At 50.3% G+C, this 16,298-nt stretch overlaps 4 protein-coding genes across 4 annotated transcripts; 1 reads left to right on the top strand and 3 right to left on the bottom strand.

Annotated features, from left to right (window-relative positions):
• Nucleotides 1-41: 41 nt before the first annotated feature.
• On the bottom strand, nucleotides 42-1,231 carry N0V96_006058 (uncharacterized protein; the record flags this gene model as incomplete). Its single annotated transcript, XM_053193933.1, has 2 exons — nucleotides 42-548; nucleotides 695-1,231. 2 exons carry the CDS (start codon nucleotides 1,229-1,231, stop codon nucleotides 42-44), a joined length of 1,044 nt encoding a protein of 347 aa, XP_053048509.1.
• Nucleotides 1,232-2,638: 1,407 nt separating this feature from the next.
• Nucleotides 2,639-3,907, top strand: N0V96_006059 (uncharacterized protein; the record flags this gene model as incomplete). Its single annotated transcript, XM_053193934.2, has 1 exon — nucleotides 2,639-3,907. One exon carries the CDS (start codon nucleotides 2,639-2,641, stop codon nucleotides 3,905-3,907), a length of 1,269 nt encoding a protein of 422 aa, XP_053048510.2.
• Nucleotides 3,908-8,548: 4,641 nt separating this feature from the next.
• Nucleotides 8,549-10,890, bottom strand: N0V96_006060 (uncharacterized protein; the record flags this gene model as incomplete). Its single annotated transcript, XM_053193935.1, has 2 exons — nucleotides 8,549-10,492; nucleotides 10,561-10,890. The coding sequence occupies 2 exons, from the start codon at nucleotides 10,888-10,890 to the stop codon at nucleotides 8,549-8,551; spliced, it is 2,274 nt and encodes a 757-aa protein (XP_053048511.1).
• A 4,048-nt stretch (nucleotides 10,891-14,938) lies between these two features.
• N0V96_006061 (uncharacterized protein) lies at nucleotides 14,939-15,607 on the bottom strand (the record flags this gene model as incomplete). Its single annotated transcript, XM_065757566.1, has 2 exons — nucleotides 14,939-15,357; nucleotides 15,598-15,607. The coding sequence occupies 2 exons, from the start codon at nucleotides 15,605-15,607 to the stop codon at nucleotides 14,939-14,941; spliced, it is 429 nt and encodes a 142-aa protein (XP_065613909.1).
• Between the last annotated feature and the right edge of the window lie 691 nt (nucleotides 15,608-16,298).

Below are 16,298 nucleotides of genomic sequence, written 5' to 3' on the forward strand. Positions count from 1 at the left end.
ACAGAGTGGCGAGTCCATCTCTCAGCACTACTTGCACTCGTTTAAGTGCACTTCAAATTCTTGACTCGCAGCTGGCCAACACCGGGACCTACGTTCCCAATATTGCACAACGCCTCCCTCTTACCCTCCAAGACAAAGTCTAGTGTCCGCCGCAAGAGCTCAATCTCAATCTTGGCCAACACATCGCCATCTATGGTGCCCAAAACTTGCTTGATGAGACCAGAATACTCTGCGGGCAAGGCCTTGACGGCCGGAAGTTGCGGAGCGTCAAAGAAAGACATGTGGGTTGTTCCGTTGACGATTGACATCAAGGACGGACCGCGCAGATTAGCCCAGGTCTCATTCCAGCCGGAAATATAGTCAAATGTTGTCGGTGTGCTGACAAGCACTAGGGGTTTGTCGGTGCCTTTGGTCTGGACTGGTCCGACCATCTGACCGTCAAAGTTTAGGCCGCCGAGGACGCGGTCATCAGCATAGAGAGATGAAGCTACCGTGGCGCCCCCGAAGGAATGACCTGCGACGAAGATCTTCTCCGGCTTGATGGAGGCCTGTGTTCCAGCGAGTAGCGGTGTAGCTACTGAAGGGTCTAAAAGCTGGTCGATTATGAAGGAAACATCTTTCTGACGACTCTGCGGGATCGCGATATTTAGGGTCTTCGTATCAACACAGCTTGTTTCTCCAGTGGCAGACTCACCTCAAGAAGGCTCTCAACGTAAGCCATGTCGTTATTCGTTGCGTTCTCCGCAAATCTGATGCTTCCATCAGGGAACTCGACGATCGCAGCATCATATGTATGGTCCAGAGTGACGACGATGTACCCATAACTGGCAAAAGACCGCGCAAGCACACCATGCGCAAGTCTTGAGCTAGCTCGCCCATGTGAGAAGAGGAAGAGAGGGTGCTTCTCACCTTTTCCGGGCTCGGCGCAAGCTGTGTCGATGTTGCAGAATTCGAGCTCCATTCCGGAGAAGATTGTGTCCGGCAGCCCAAACAGGGTCGCGGCTCCTTGGCCTAGGGCGACTGCTGTGGTATGCGGCATATAGGGGACGGTTTCGACAGAACATTTGACTTCCTTCTTCAGGGGAACGTGGACGGAGACCATAACCCTTCGCTTCTCAGGTTGGTCTTGAGGGGCGTGAGGGTCCCATCGTGCTGCGTCTTCGAACGCTTTCACCCGCAAGGCGACGGGGTATGGCCCAGGAGGCCCTGGTATGATGGTTGCTGCGGCCATTAAAGCTAATGTAGAAAAGATCAAAATCAACATGCTCCTGCCCCAGGTAGAGATTCTTACAAGTGCATGGTGCTCAATATAAGGTACTGACAACCGTCCAGATATACACATAATCCTGGCTATGTATTGACTCTTAGGTCGTTTGAACCGCAGATGGATTGCTGACATCGGCATTTGTGCACATGACCTCTAAAGTCATTCCTCTTTGCTGACTGTATGTTGATCTCTACAAGGGGTGAACCAAAGTCCCTCTCATGTATGCAGCCGCCCGGCATGGAGCCCTTCTTGTCGCAGGCTGTGCCATGCCCAAAAACCAAACGACCTTTTCCGTCTGGCGCTGTCTGGCGCCGGAATCTTCGGTAGGGTAAGTGACATTCACATAGAATCGTTTCTTATTCAATCTTGGCCTCGTCGCGGACTGATTACTCCCGGGCTTACAAGCACTCTTGTCCCGACGGCACAACAGCGCCATTTATGAGTCAAGCCGGTAGGCTGATCGAGTAATCAAGGAACCGAAATTAGGCATATTTGGCAAACTCATGTGTCCAGATACTAATGACACCGTTGAATTCAGGTGAGTTTCGACATCGACTACCTCAAGAAGGCCTTCCGCTTTTGCTCAAACATCAATGTTATTCTATTTATTCTCATCTACCTTAGACATGTACCCTGATAAGGGGCAATAGCGCACTAGTCTACTAATATCTAAGTATCAGTATCAAGTTCAAAGAAACCTTGTCTAGAATTTTATTTGATGTAATAATTACTTAAAAGAAGTTTAGTATTATAGAGAATATAAGATTAGCTCTAGCTACCCTAGAGACTTGATCGATCCTAGGCCATGTCGGGACGATGGTGTACTCTAATTGTACCTTCCTTTCTACTAGTAGATTCGCAAGATTGAGTTTCCGTTCATAACAGCAGCGCGCCCGGGGAAGGGGCGGGGGAGAGCAAACGATGACGGTCCTCTGACGGCGGCACCAGTTTTTATAACAAAATCTGGTTTAGCCCACGAGTGCCTGCTGTCATGGAAGGGGTCCCTTGTGGTGTATTACTCCGCACAAAACCTGGAAACTTCCAATTGGCTGCAACGCCCGGCGTTGGACGCCGTTCATACGCACAATGACCTGACATGATCGCCACTGCTGAACCTAGCCGCCTATCTGTATCATGCTCGTTGGTCTGCTATCTTTTTAGCAGCGACTTGTCTCAATGAGTGCAAGTTCTTTTCCGAGCTACCTAGCCAAACACACTACTCAATTGTCAAAATTTCTCAACTACGTGAGATTCGGCAACCACAAGACTACAACCACGTCCACCTTACGTCTATCATACCTATCACCTCGTGTCATTGCAGCCGAAGAAACAACCGCATCGCGCATTTCCTGTGTCAAAATCTAACGAGCAATGACCAAGTTACTAATAAAAAACGTGCGTGTTTTTGACAGCAACATTGTTCAAGCTGCTAGGAGTGTAGTGTTTACCAGGTCGGCCGGCAACATTGACGACATGATGGCAGATGATTCCGATATCGAAACTTCAGATCATGTTATCGACGGCCACGGCTGCACATTGATTCCGGGGCTCATCGACGTCAACGTGAATATCAAGGGCACGAACGCAGCGCTAGGCATATTCGCTAGTTATGGTGTGACCACTGTCATCGATCTCAGCAGCAGTACTGAGCAGTGCCAGTCACTGCGCGTGTTTGCCGCTGGCAAGATAGGGCTGGCGTCTTTCCTCACTTCCGGCACAGAAGCGGCACCGACGACCATGAGCGAAGATCGTCTGCAGGTGTACAACGACCCGGCTATTATTGTGATTCGCACGCGCGAAGATGCAGAGGCTTTTGTCTCGGGGAAATTGAGCGGCCCAGACAGCGCAGACTTTGTTAAAGTCGTCGTTGGCCTACAATTACATACCGATGAAGTTCTCAAAACCATCGTGGATCTCGCCCATGTGCACGAAAAGTTGACGGTGGCACGCACCATGGGCAAAGCGTCTTATGAACGTGCTATGAGGGCTGGCTTCGACGTCTTCGTTCATGCGCCTCTGGACGCACCAATAGATGAACTAATAGCCCAGGAAATGGCTGCAAAGAGCAAGATTTTCATCCCAACGCTTGCCATGATGAAGAACCAGGCGGCATCAGAACGAGCATCCTCTAGCACTACCACAGACAACGTCGACCGAAGCACATCGTCAAACATCGTTTCAGAAGCGCAAGATACAGAGATGGGAAATGTTGTGCCAGGTGCAACAGTTGGAACCAACTATGCGAACGCGACAGAAAGCGTGCGGACCCTCCACAAAGCCGGCGTCACGATTTGCGCGGGTACGACGGCGAATCTGAAACCAGGAACTCAGATGCCATTTGGCGAGAGTCTACACGAGGAACTGCGCTTGCTTGTTGACGCTGGTATGCCAAATCTGGATGTTTTGCGCTCAGCGACTTGTGTTGCCTCTAAGGCATTTGACCTCGGCGATCGAGGGGCTCTTCGAGGCGGTCTTAGAGCCGATCTCGTGCTCGTCCATGGCAACCCGTTGGAGGACATCAGCGCCACACGGAATGTCAAAGGAATATGGATTAAGGGCGAATACATCAGTCCACACTACGCCTCGGCAGACTCGTTAGAAGTACAGCCAGACAACAATGGCTTACGGGTTCCGGTCTAGTTTGATCGATGGAGCGTGGCATCTAGATTGTCTTTTACACAGCAAGACTAATTCATGTTGAGCAGTACTTGTAGTGGATGAGTGGAACATTTACTTTGCTACGGTCAGCCGACTGGTCACAGCTCATCCACCTACTGTACAGAAAAGAACCAAAGTCATATCCAACTTTAGCCAGCCGCATGTTAGAATCCAACACGATCATGGGATCAGTCAGTACATTTAAAATGAGTGCCTAATAACCGTCTGTCGACTTTGAGCCCCGCATAAACCTGATAGAGAGGTACAACGCACGTAAATGGCCCGATACGGTCAGTCGAGAGCGTTATCATTGAAAATTGAAAACCCCTATTCTTCATCTCGAAACCGCAGCGCTCTGCACCGTAATATGCGTCAGTCAACACCAACAATCTTGTCTTGAAACTTGACCGTGAAAGTCTCAGTTTGGGAATCTACCACCCGGTCTTTTCCGTCATCGAACACCCTCACCCCGTGGATCGTAATTACAGGCCCAGTTTCCCCCCTCACCGACTGCCTGCCAAACACAGGGATTATCCTCTTTGATAATTTTGCCTGTTTCTCAATGTTGATGAGTATTGCCTGTGCGCGATCCGATACTCCGGCATTGGACATCTCATTGATTATGCAGCAAGCTTTGCCGATGATATCTCGTACGGTGAGTGTCGCATTGCCCAAATCGAGGAGAGGCATGAGTTCGTGCACCGTAAAGGAGCAGTACTCGGCTGCCCAGTACTCATGCCTAATCTTATGTATGCCACGATAGGTCCAAAGGCTGGCCATCATGGAGCTCGCATGGCCAATTTGGAGGGAAGCGGCGTCGTGACCGTCAAAGACATCAGTGTCCGCATTTTTCAAATAACTGGACAGGATTCGAAGTGCAATAAAGTCGTAGCTGGCCCTGAGAAGACACTGTCATCAGAGGTGGGGTTCACATCATCTCTTGGAGGGGAGAGGCGGCATAAGAGATGGAAGCAAAGATATCACTTACTGAAGCAACAGAACAGATGAAGAAACACTTCTGTCCGCCACAAGATGATCGGTAAAGGAAAGTTGCCAACAAAAAAGCTTTTTATAAAGCGCCTTGGAACGACGATCATCCAGGCCGTTGCAGGCGGACTCAGTCACAAATTGGGCAGCGATCTCGCAAAGGGCACATTCAGCAACGAAAGCCTCCGAGTATGGAGGATCTGTGCCTGGATATAACGTTAGACTCTGCCCCCTGAAATAGATTTGGCTGCTGAAGCTTTGAGATGTGTTACTGATAAGAGGCCTCGGGACTAGCATCTCGGGCGAGGCGACTACGGATGCTTTGCTGGAAAGAGCATATTAGCCACTCAATAGTGCCGCATTGGAGAGACGCAGAAGGTACTCACGAAAAAAAGCAGTAAAATCCCCAACTTATGTGAGAAACTGCCTGGCACATCTTCGCGGGAGCACCGTCGTCCTTCCTCGAGGATGCGACCAGCCTGGAGCCTATGCCACCTAGATCAACAGAAACCCAATTTTGTCTCAACAGGCTCTGCAGGCTTGCACATTGTCGTCGTGCGTGGTGGGATCCATCATTGCTGGCAAAAGTCCACAGGACAGCAGCGGCTTGTAGTAAAGTCAAAGAGCTCACAGCCCACTCCGATTCTAGAAGCTGGAATGCGTGATTGGCAAATTGATGACCAAGCGCTATGGTATCTACAGAGTTTGCTTCAGAGATGTTTCTTGTCGCATGGAGCTTTCATTATAGTCGTTTTGTTACCACTTCAATCTGATGGAACAACAATACGAGGAACATGAAATGTCATACGTACTGAGGCCACAGCCAGGATGGCATTGACAAGTAATGGCGAGCAGAAGTGGCCGTATTCACTATATGAAGTTTCGGATTCGGTACCTGTCAGGGAGGAGAGAAAAAGGTCTCTATCTATGAGATGCGACAGCGTCGTGTCCCAAATCCAGAATGAGTTGACAAGATGTGTCAAGGCCTTGTCGTCTTGAGAGATCTTGGTCCAGCGCGATACGGGCATGATCTCATCAAGAGGGCTGACAACCTCATCTCTTACACTTGGGGGAGAGCTGTGACGACAAAGGAATCAGTTTTCTGAAGAACACAAGACAGGGCTCCAGAAGGGACATGCGTTATTGTAAATGACCCTCTTGCCGAAGTCCCCTTTTGATTCAGAGGGACCCGAGATCCTGGGCCTACAATGGGTATATCACTCTGAGTCAGTGACAAGATCAATCCTCAAGTAAAACAACGAAACACTGACTGGAACACCCAAAGCTGATTGGGAGGAGAAGGCTAGCGTCGGCTATTGACTGAACAGCTTCTTCAAGATCATCGGACCCCCGCAGCTGCTTCACAATGCCATCCACCGTCTGGTCGTGGCTTGTTCGAAGTAGCTCAAGAACTTGTTGACCCTTTGCATGCGCTACTGAAACACTACTGAGTTTTTGTTTCTGGGCTTCCCTCGGGGTGATCCCTTCGGCAAAGGGGTAGACGCAGGGCGTATTGATCGAGACGCAACCATGGCAGGTCGGCCGGGCTCCATCACACTATCAGTATGACAGCAGCAGTCAGCATTGCCAGGACATTTGCCATGACCACAGAACGAAACTACGAAGGATATTGGAAAGAGGTGTGAATAACCTTGACTTTTCGGCTTCGGCAGTCTGGATAATGGGTCAGATAATTTTACGGAACCATCACAAAAAAATGGAAGAAATATACTGGCGCAGGCTGACAAGACTTGTGTTCTCTTCCGCTTGGACACCACGGCATGGGGGAGGTGGGGCGGGACAGTTGAGGCCAGAGGCAACAATTGCCTATAGGCTGGCTTATCCGACATCTGTTGGCTCCACAAAAGGGCACGAAGCTAGCTGGTTGGGCTGAAAGCGAAATAGGTCAAATTAGTGAAATGGTGCAAACGTGCGGTGTAGAATGATAGAGTAGTTTAGGATGCAACTTATGGATTGAATGACCTTATACTAATCTATTTAGTATGATCTGACTTTTGACCGCATCCTTTCCTTCATGATATGTCATACCCCGCTTTCTTTACACACTCCTCCCATGTGCCTCTGACGTATTATTTACGTGCCTCTACCCCATCCCAATTTTGTTCTGGTTGGCGGGCTTATGACACCAGGTCGATGTATTTGATGATTGACACTCACCTTTTCGCAGCCAAGTTTAACGAGCTTTGTGGAGTAGGCCTCACGCGTCTGGATACAATTTGGTGTGTTGATCTCTTGGCTTAAACCAGGTGGTCTCGGTAGTTTTTTTACACGAAGGCCCTTTTTGACATCAGCGGTTCATTGGAGCTTCTTGTTAAGGATTGTGAGGATTTTTGCCAAGCGTAATGCTTCTCTCAGCCAAGAGAACATGGAAGTCTCATTCGGTATCGTAATTTCCCCCATATCCTTCCGGAGATCTTCTGCCTCGAGAACATGCTGAGTGTTTTTACTCATGGCCGGCTATTGCAAGTCTTGTACTGGAATGAATGTATGTATAAAGTTTTTGTAATGGTGACTTCGATCCTTTCTATTACGAGGTTACACATATGCCAGGCCGATTCGATACAATAAACTTAGCCAAAGCGATATCTAAGCACGCAAGTAGCCAGTTTCCATTTTAGGAACTTTCTCCAGAATCAATTTAGCTAGAGAAAATTCAACGCATCATAAAGTTTATTACCAGTCTATCTTCCTTTTTACAGTACTTGATAGTTTATTTTATTACTTTAGTAAGGACGTTTGTGTGAGAGCATGGGGTTATTCGGCCTGTGGCGTCGATATCGTTTAAGAACCTGTCGGTTCTCAGCTTTCGGCTTAGAGCATGTCGATTCTGCCTCCGAAGATCTCGGTTCTGACTCTGGGTATGTCGACCCGCATTCAGAATCATAGTACACCGCCTCAGAGCATACCGACTCAGAAGGTGATGCGGCCCGTCTCCCAGAATAAGCCGAGGAGTTCTTGTTGGTGGATGCAGTATCTCTGAGGAAGAGAACGAGGAAAGCAACGGCGATGCACCATTTTGCTGTAGAGTGGAGAGCGGAATCCATGAATGCGGCCTTCTACCATCAAGCTTGTTCTTGCAGATTGTTTTCATTGTTCCGAAAGGGAATATCCCAAGAACCAGAGAGGAGATCCAAAGTAAACAGGCCCTGTCCATATTTATAGCTTAATTTACCGGTACCTGGATAGGTGGAGAGATGCCTTATATGGTCAGCTAAGGTGAAGGCGCAATTCGAGAACTTGAAAAGAGCCAGGAAGGTGCAAGGAACGCCTCTTTAAGCTTCCAAATAGAAGATCCGTGCCACGTCAGACTGAGAAGCAATGGATACGCACCCTGCTTGGACCTCCTCGTGTGATCCGACAACAGCACCGTAGATAGTTTATTTACTAGTAATTGATTACTTTGGCGATGAGTACATACAATCTTGGACGTGATACGAAACGTAGTCAGGTGGTCACTGTGGACATAGACAGAAACGTTGGTGATCGTCAAACGTAAATACATGTTCCTATCTGCAGGTACTAGACTACACTAGGCTATCTCAAAGCACGAAGGCTAGAGACGGTCTCATTTCCTCGTAATCGACATTGCTTTTTGAGCGATTTCATTCTAACCATCTAAAGGCGGCTCGGCACACTACCGGACTGCTTCTTAAGATCAAAGCGGTCCAGGTTCATGACCTTGTCCCAAACGGTCACGAAGTCCTTGACGAACTTCTGGCCGGCATCAGCCTGGGCGTAGATCTCCGCAACAGCGCGGAGCTCAGCGTGAGAGCCAAAGACAAGGTCGACACGGCTGGCAGTGTACTTCTTGGAGCCTGACTTGCGATCGAAGCCCTCGTAGACATCTTGATTGTTGGTGGCCTTCCACTCGTTGCCCATGTCGAGCAAGTTGACGAAGAAGTCATTGGTCAAGGCGCCGGGGCGGTTGGTGAATACACCAGTTGACGAGCCATCAAAGTTGGTGTTCAGCACACGCAGGCCACCAACGAGAACGGTGAGCTCAGGAGCGGTGAGCGTTAGTAGGTGTGCCTTGTCGACAAGGTAGTGCTCGGTCTTCGCACGGTTGCTGGACTTGCCGTAGTTGCGGAATCCATCGGCGTAGGGCTGAAGGTGGTCAACAGACTCAACGTCGGTCTGCTCCTGGGTAGCATCGCCACGACCAGGGGTGAAGGGCACGTTAATGTCGACGCCCGCATTCTTGGCTGCCTGCTCGACACCAGCAGCACCGGCGAGGACAATGAGATCAGCCAAAGAGATCTTCTTGCCCGAACCGTTGAACTTCTGCTGCACACCCTCGAGGGCCTTGAGAACCTCGGCGAGCTGCTTGGGGTTGTTGACCTCCCAGTCCTTCTGGGGCGCCAAGCGAATACGGGCGCCGTTGGCACCACCACGCTTGTCGCTTCCACGGAAGGTAGAGGCTGAAGCCCAAGCAGTGGAGATGAGCTTGGAGGCATCAATGCCAGTGGCGAGAACCTCCTTCTTGAGGGCAGCAACGTCCTGCTCGCTGACGAGGGGCGAGCTGGGAGCAGGGATGGGGTCCTGCCAGATGAAATCCTCAGAGGGAACCTCGGGTCCAACATAGCGGGAGCGCGGGCCCATGTCACGGTGGGTGAGCTTGAACCAGGCCTTGGCGAATGCATCGGCGAACTGATCCGGGTTTTCGAGGAAGCGTCTCGAGATCTTCTCATATTCGGGGTCGAAGCGCAGCGACAAGTCGGTCGTCAACATGGTGGGAAGCTGCTTCTTGCTGGAGTCGAAGGCATGGGGGATGATGGGCTCGGCGTTCTTTGCCACCCACTGGTTAGCACCAGCGGGACTCTTGGTGAGCTCCCAGTCAAATTTGAATAGGTACTCGAAGTACTTGTTGCTCCACTTGGTGGGAGTAGCAGTCCAAGTAACCTCCAGACCACTGGTGATGGTATCCGCGCCCTTGCCGGTACCGTGCTTGTTGGCCCAGCCAAAGCCCTGAGCCTCGAGACCAGAGGCCTCGGGCTCGGCACCAACGTTGCTGTCGGGAGCAGCACCGTGGGTCTTGCCGAAAGTGTGACCACCAGCGATGAGAGCCACCGTCTCCTCGTCATTCATAGCCATGCGTCCGAAAGTGACGCGAATGTCTCTAGCAGCGGCGACTGGGTCGGGGTTGCCGTCGGGACCCTCAGGGTTCACATAAATGAGACCCATATGGGCGGCACCAAGTGGTGACTCCAGGTCGCGGGTGTGAATGTCTGACTTGCTCTTGGTGTCCTGAGAGCCGTCGAGGACGCCCGGCTCGGCCTTCCCTTCGTGACCGTGGGAGTAGCGGACGTCGTTGCCAAGCCATGTGGTCTCGCCGCCCCAGTAAACGGACTCATCAGCCTCCCAGGTGTCGGGACGTCCGCCAGAGAAACCAGCAGTCTGGAAGCCCATTGACTCGAGGGCAACGTTGCCAGCCAAGATCATAAGATCGGCCCAGGAGATCTTGTTGCCGTACTTTTGCTTAATGGGCCATAACAAGCGACGGGCCTTGTCGAGACTGACATTGTCAGGCCAACTATTGAGAGGGGCAAAACGTTGCTGACCCTGTAAGGCGCAATAATTAGCACCTCGTCTACCAATGATGATCCGTTTAGTTTCCCGGATCAACTTACCTCACCACCGCCGCCACGGCCGTCATGAACACGGTAGGTACCGGCGCTGTGCCATGCCATACGAATGAAGAGACCTCCGTAATGGCCAAAATCGGCAGGCCACCAATCTTGAGAGTCGGTCATCAGAGCCGTGAGGTCCTTCTTGACGCCATCGTAGTCGAGGGTCTTGAAGGCAGACACGTAGTCAAAGTCACCACCTAACGGGTTGGTGACGGGAGTGTGCTGGCGGAGGATGTTGAGCTTAAGGGAATCGGGCCACCAGTCGCGGTTCTTTGTGCCGCCACCTCCGGTGTTCATGGTCCGAATGAAGGGACACTTTTCCTCGGCCATGGTGTCTGATTATACGGATTGTTTCTTTAGTATGTGCTTCGATGTTTTGCCTGGTAGGTAGGAGATTGATGTTTCTTTTGAACCGTCAATCGTTGGATTGTGTAGAAGGAGAAAAGGCAAGAAGGAAAGAGCTCGCTCCCAGGAGTCCTCGGCAAGTGGAAGGAGGCGACCCCGCGTTTTATGCCATGGCCCCCCCTCCCCCTCACTCATTGCATGACCAATGGGCCGAATCTTGTTGGCGGTTGAGGGGTGGGTGGTCAAGGGCCGAGTACATAGTAAGAACCACTGTGCACTCCCATCTCTTTCCTATTAATGCTGCACTAACGTGTGACAGCAGGAACTATGCCGTAGTCATGTTGGTGTGGGTGGGGGTTCTCGAGATTTGGGCGGAAGGCGTTCAGGGTAGCTCGGGGGCGGAATGACAAATGATGGGAGGCGACGGCCATGTTTCCTCAAGGGTCTTTTGGCCTTTGATTGTTCGAGAACGCCCGACGAACGACTAGTCGTTGTCTTGTTGTCTCATTACCCCCGCCAGTTTGGTCATGAAGAATTCTAGGCTTTGCACCGCGATACCGGCTCGGAGATTCGAGATGTGCTCAAGGGGGCGCGGGCCAGTTGGACATGGTGAGGGGCCGAGGGAAGTTATCGCGGTGTTAGGGAACGGGTAGAACAGGCTCATGTAGCTATGACGCGGACATTCAAATGTTTGTCGGCGGCCCCTAGCAAAGGTCGGAGAGATTGCCACATTGGTGCGTTAGCTTCACAGTCTGTAAAAGATGCAACAATACCGTGAGCTTGCGTGACCAGCATGGAACAGTAGCTTGGGCCGATTCAAAATGCCGTGCGGGGAGGACCCATCGACCCATTCGAGAGCTGCCGCTTGCTCTCTGAACCGGGGAAGAGGCAGTAGGTGTTCAGTACTGCAAAAGAGCATGTAAGAGAGCAGAGATGGGATGTGGCAGAGTTTGGACTGTCTGTAGCTGCAGGTCAAGGTGTACGCACTACGCAGTATGGAGTGCGGGAGTGTGAGGTGAGGACCCTTGCGTCCAATTGAAACAGAGGTGATAAGCAGCGGGTAGCCATGCCGCCATGTGAAGTGTGTGGCACGGTGTACCCCCTCCGCACACTTCCTTAGCACAACTACATGGCGCATTGAGGTAAGGTGCGTTAGACAGTGACATCGGAACCCAGCGGAATTGAACGTTCGCTGTTGTGTTCCGTTCGCTCCGACCCGGCTGTGCTCCATCGCTTTACCCCGTTTTGCTCCATTTATCCCCCATTTATGCGACCAAGCGGGGCTCTGTGGTCCTGGAAGGAACTTCCATCGCGTCTGTTGTCTGTTCTTTCCCGCAGACTGCAGTTGTCCTTGACGCCTTCCGTGAGGAGAATTGAATTGGACGTCTCCTGGTTGGCCCAGACAACCCCACAAATCGCCTTTTCCTCAGCTGTTTTTGCTGCTCTTTCGAAGCTCCTTCCTTCCCGTTCCCGTCCACTGATGCTACGCGGTACGTGCATGTACGCGCCTACCTTACTGAATCACCTCATTTTACCTTACCTTACATAAGAAAGACATGGACCTCGGTACCTACCTACCACAGCTATATTTACCCAACTGCAGACAAAACGGCCAGGGGAGTAGCTTCTTATAAAGTCCACGACGTCACCCCACCCCACTTTGTGCTGCTGCCTCCCACCCCGAAAAGTCGCGGAAAAAGTCGAGAACATCGGCTGGGCACGCACACGCACTGTGAATATCAACGCTAAGTGGAAGAGGAAGTAGACCAAGCCGCCGGACAACACCTCAAAGGAAACCGCGTCGGGTTGTTTGAGTGACGATCATGGCTAAAATCGCCGGTTTTCGGACCTTCTTTATAATCACTTGATGGTGTACAGACACACAGAGCACAAGGCCAAGGCTTTGTGTCCAGGGTAACGATATCCCAGTAACACACCCACAACCGTCCATTGGTCGCCGTTTTCCGATATCAGTACTCCGTACCGCAGTATGAAGAAGATATCTTTGCTCACGACACTTTCCATGGTCCGGGGTCAAGTCTACGTTCGCCGATCAAAAAATGTCTATCCTACCAAGCATTCGCTGCATTGGACTCGGGTGACCTGCGACCCAAAACTCTCATTGCCATTGAGGCCATCGTCAGCCAATGCTGCGCCCGAGCTTCAACCCTTTCCCCACACTCTTGGCAATTCCGGGATTCGAGCGAAACATCACCGACCCAGTTTCTCGTCGCCCATCCACTCACTCTCTTCCCAAATTTCCACCCCCGGCCCAGCTGCCAGACCCGTTCTGTCTCCAGTATCTCCATTCCCACCGCCGGTGACCGGGCCCCATCTCACACGTGTCGGCCCCGGTTTTCGTCAATGGTTGATCTCATCGACTTGATTTGAAATAAAAGAGCGGTTCTCGAATTCTCTAGCTCCACAGCATGTGACTAGCTCCCCAGGCTGACAGTGAGAATCGCTAAGGGTTCTCAATTGAAATTCACGATAGGTTTCCAGATTTACGACGGTACTCGGTACGATGGACCCCTGCGAATGTGAGCGATGTCGGCGCCGTTGGATTAATAATTCTTCAACATGCATGTGAGTCAATGAGGCAAGTTCTTCATCGTTGAGGGCTTGCATGTGTCAACGCCAACTGTAGAGCTGGAGCCTGGAGGCAAACCAGATCATTCGGAGCCGATGGCTCGCAGCTCGGATGAAGCTAGTATCGGAAGGTGAGATTAGAGCCGAAACCTACTTGAACTTCAGTCAAACCTAGCTTGTTGTTGCTTTGCCAGAGGGCTCAAGGGCTGTCATGCAATCCGGTATCTCATTCCTAAGGAACTCGAATTTCGATTTTGATAGAGAGGGAGTCGTGGTAAGTTCTGGTAATGTGCTCCTGACACAGAATGACTGTGGATATGAGCGCTTCACCCTGAGCAACTCAACCCAACCAACCAACCGACCAGGCAACTCAAAAGAACAACTATCGAAACGTCTCTCTCAATCAGTTCAACTTGAGATGCAAAATTGAGTTGATCACGTCGAGTGCAGCGCCGGCGGGCACTGGATTAACATGACTCTCATAGAAGCTTAGCACTCACGTAAAGAGGGATATAGGCAAGTAGGTGACGGCGTGGAAATAAAATACAGCTTGAGAATTCCAAATCTCTATTGCCACTTTTTTCATCATCGTCAATCTTACCTTTCTTATTTTCGTTATTAGCCCTTCTTGTTATTACTACTATTTCTTTCCTTCTTTGGTCTCCGTTTATTCAGCGGATAATATGCTTAAGAAGATGAAAGAAGGAATGGATACGGGACTCGATCCTGTCTTAACTCTTATCTTCTTTATAATTGGTTTAATAATTGATTTCGCGGGCCTTTTAAAGGATAAAATGAATAAGAGCCGGCCACCCCTCAAGTCAGTTGCACAATTAGCGACTTTGGAGGAAGAAATGGGCGGGGCTCCAGGGCTCCTCTGAAGTGGAAGAAAGTAGGTGAATGGAGGGGCCGTGGCAAACGGCCCTCACCGCATTCTGATTGCCCTTTTCTGCCCTGATAATACACCAGGGCAACTAATAGAATGACTCCTTTTCAAACCAGAATCTACGACGTCGAATTTCGTATGTCGAACTTACAGAATGAACCTACCATCGCCATCCTGCTTGGGTATTAACGAAAGAAGTGGCTAGAGACGATCTTCTAACGACCGGCACCTCAAGTCCAGAGAGTCTTCAAAGCCAAGACTGTCAAGATACATCACATGGGCGATCGGACCAGAGAGTTCATCGATCCAGGCGGACCTGGGGTATGCCGACATACATGTCTCCTCGTCTTCAGGGCAGGGTTGGAAAGACAACTTCACTAAACTCTGCTGGTGTATTACAGCTGGTGTAAGCTTATACTAGTGAAATGACTGAGTCAAGGAAATGTCTACAGTATTTAATCCATGAAGCCATCTTGCTCTTCGTAGCTCTGTTTCCCGGTACCGGACCTCGGACTACAAACCTTTTCGGTTGCCTATTGCAAGAATGCATAGTCACCCTCAACTTCTCCGTACGCCATCCTGAAAAAGAGGCTTCATCGTCGAAAAAGCATATCTCGCAATCTTCCACCCCTCACTTTCCTTCTTCATGATGAAAAGCTCCTGGTTCGCGTGCTCCTCAGAAGCCTGGGTCGCCAGCATCGTCTTAGTTCCCTCGGCGGTTGTCCTCGCAAAAGCCCATTCGGGAGACATGATGACAATCTCGTCTATTGAAAATGTGATGACGAGTTGAACCGTCGAGAAGATGCGCGTGTATGATTCACGAAGTGAGTCTGTGCCCACGGCGGCTGTGAAGTGAGGCGGCATGATGACACCACCGGACGTATAAAGATCGACGATATCCTCGACGTTGCGGCTCTTGAGAGCAGCCCCGTACGCGTGGAGAACTGACGTGATGGCTTTGACTTCAGGAGAAGACACTTGTGGGGAGTTAGCAACGGTTTGGAGTGGTAGCAGAGCATCTTCGTCCACCTACTAATTGCAAGTAAAGCGTGAGGTATTTACAGAATGTTCTCGGCAGTCGATACACTTTTCCGGATTCCTTTCCTTAGGCCTGTTTAATGATGCTTATACTACTTATACCTGTATCTGAGGTGTAAGTGGAGGAGCTTATCTAGGTCGTAAGTGGGACTCTGCTGACAAGAGTGGGGGTGGACCACGATATGCCATTTTGCGACGTGAAGATATCTTCTTTCGATCCGGCTACACCAAACGATATTTTTGTTACAAAAATCTTTGACTAAATCATCATCCTACCCCTAAGAATTTGATATCGACGAACCTTGTTTCCGTCTCGGGTCTGCGAGTCGAGGAATTAAAACCCCATTCGTACTTTCAACCTACCTAGGGCAATCAGAAGCCAGGTTATCCTTCTAGCATGAGGACACCATGTTGGTGCCAGGAGCCTGCTCATCATCTATCCAGCCTCAAAACAGCCCAGACACCGCAAATGACTTCGAAACAGCGATACACAATTCAAAGAAACTTCATTACCACAATAACGCATACCCATACTTCTGTCCCACCAATTGCGCAATGGCGACAGCTTACTGAAAGATCTCTTTATCTTTTCCAACTTCCCTTTATGTTTATTTTCTCACAAAAAATCCGAGAACGTAGCGAATTCAGGTCGAACTGAGCGTTTGATTGGCCTAGATCATAAATGTGTACAAATGTCTTTATCCTGTGGCTATTACGCAGTCGGTGAGAGATACTCTAGATCCAATTCACCAACCCTATTCTTTCTTGGACGATTATTGTTGTAGGAAAAACATAGAAAGCTCAATCGCCTTTCAATTGCGTCTTTCTTCTATTCAAATCTCAGCAAATCTCCGATTCTGCTCTTATGGCTGACTGGCTC

This window comes from Colletotrichum fioriniae (assembly GCF_027942845.1).
Source record: "Colletotrichum fioriniae strain IMI 355084 chromosome Unknown scaffold_6, whole genome shotgun sequence".
Lineage (NCBI taxonomy): Eukaryota > Fungi > Ascomycota > Sordariomycetes > Glomerellales > Glomerellaceae > Colletotrichum > Colletotrichum fioriniae.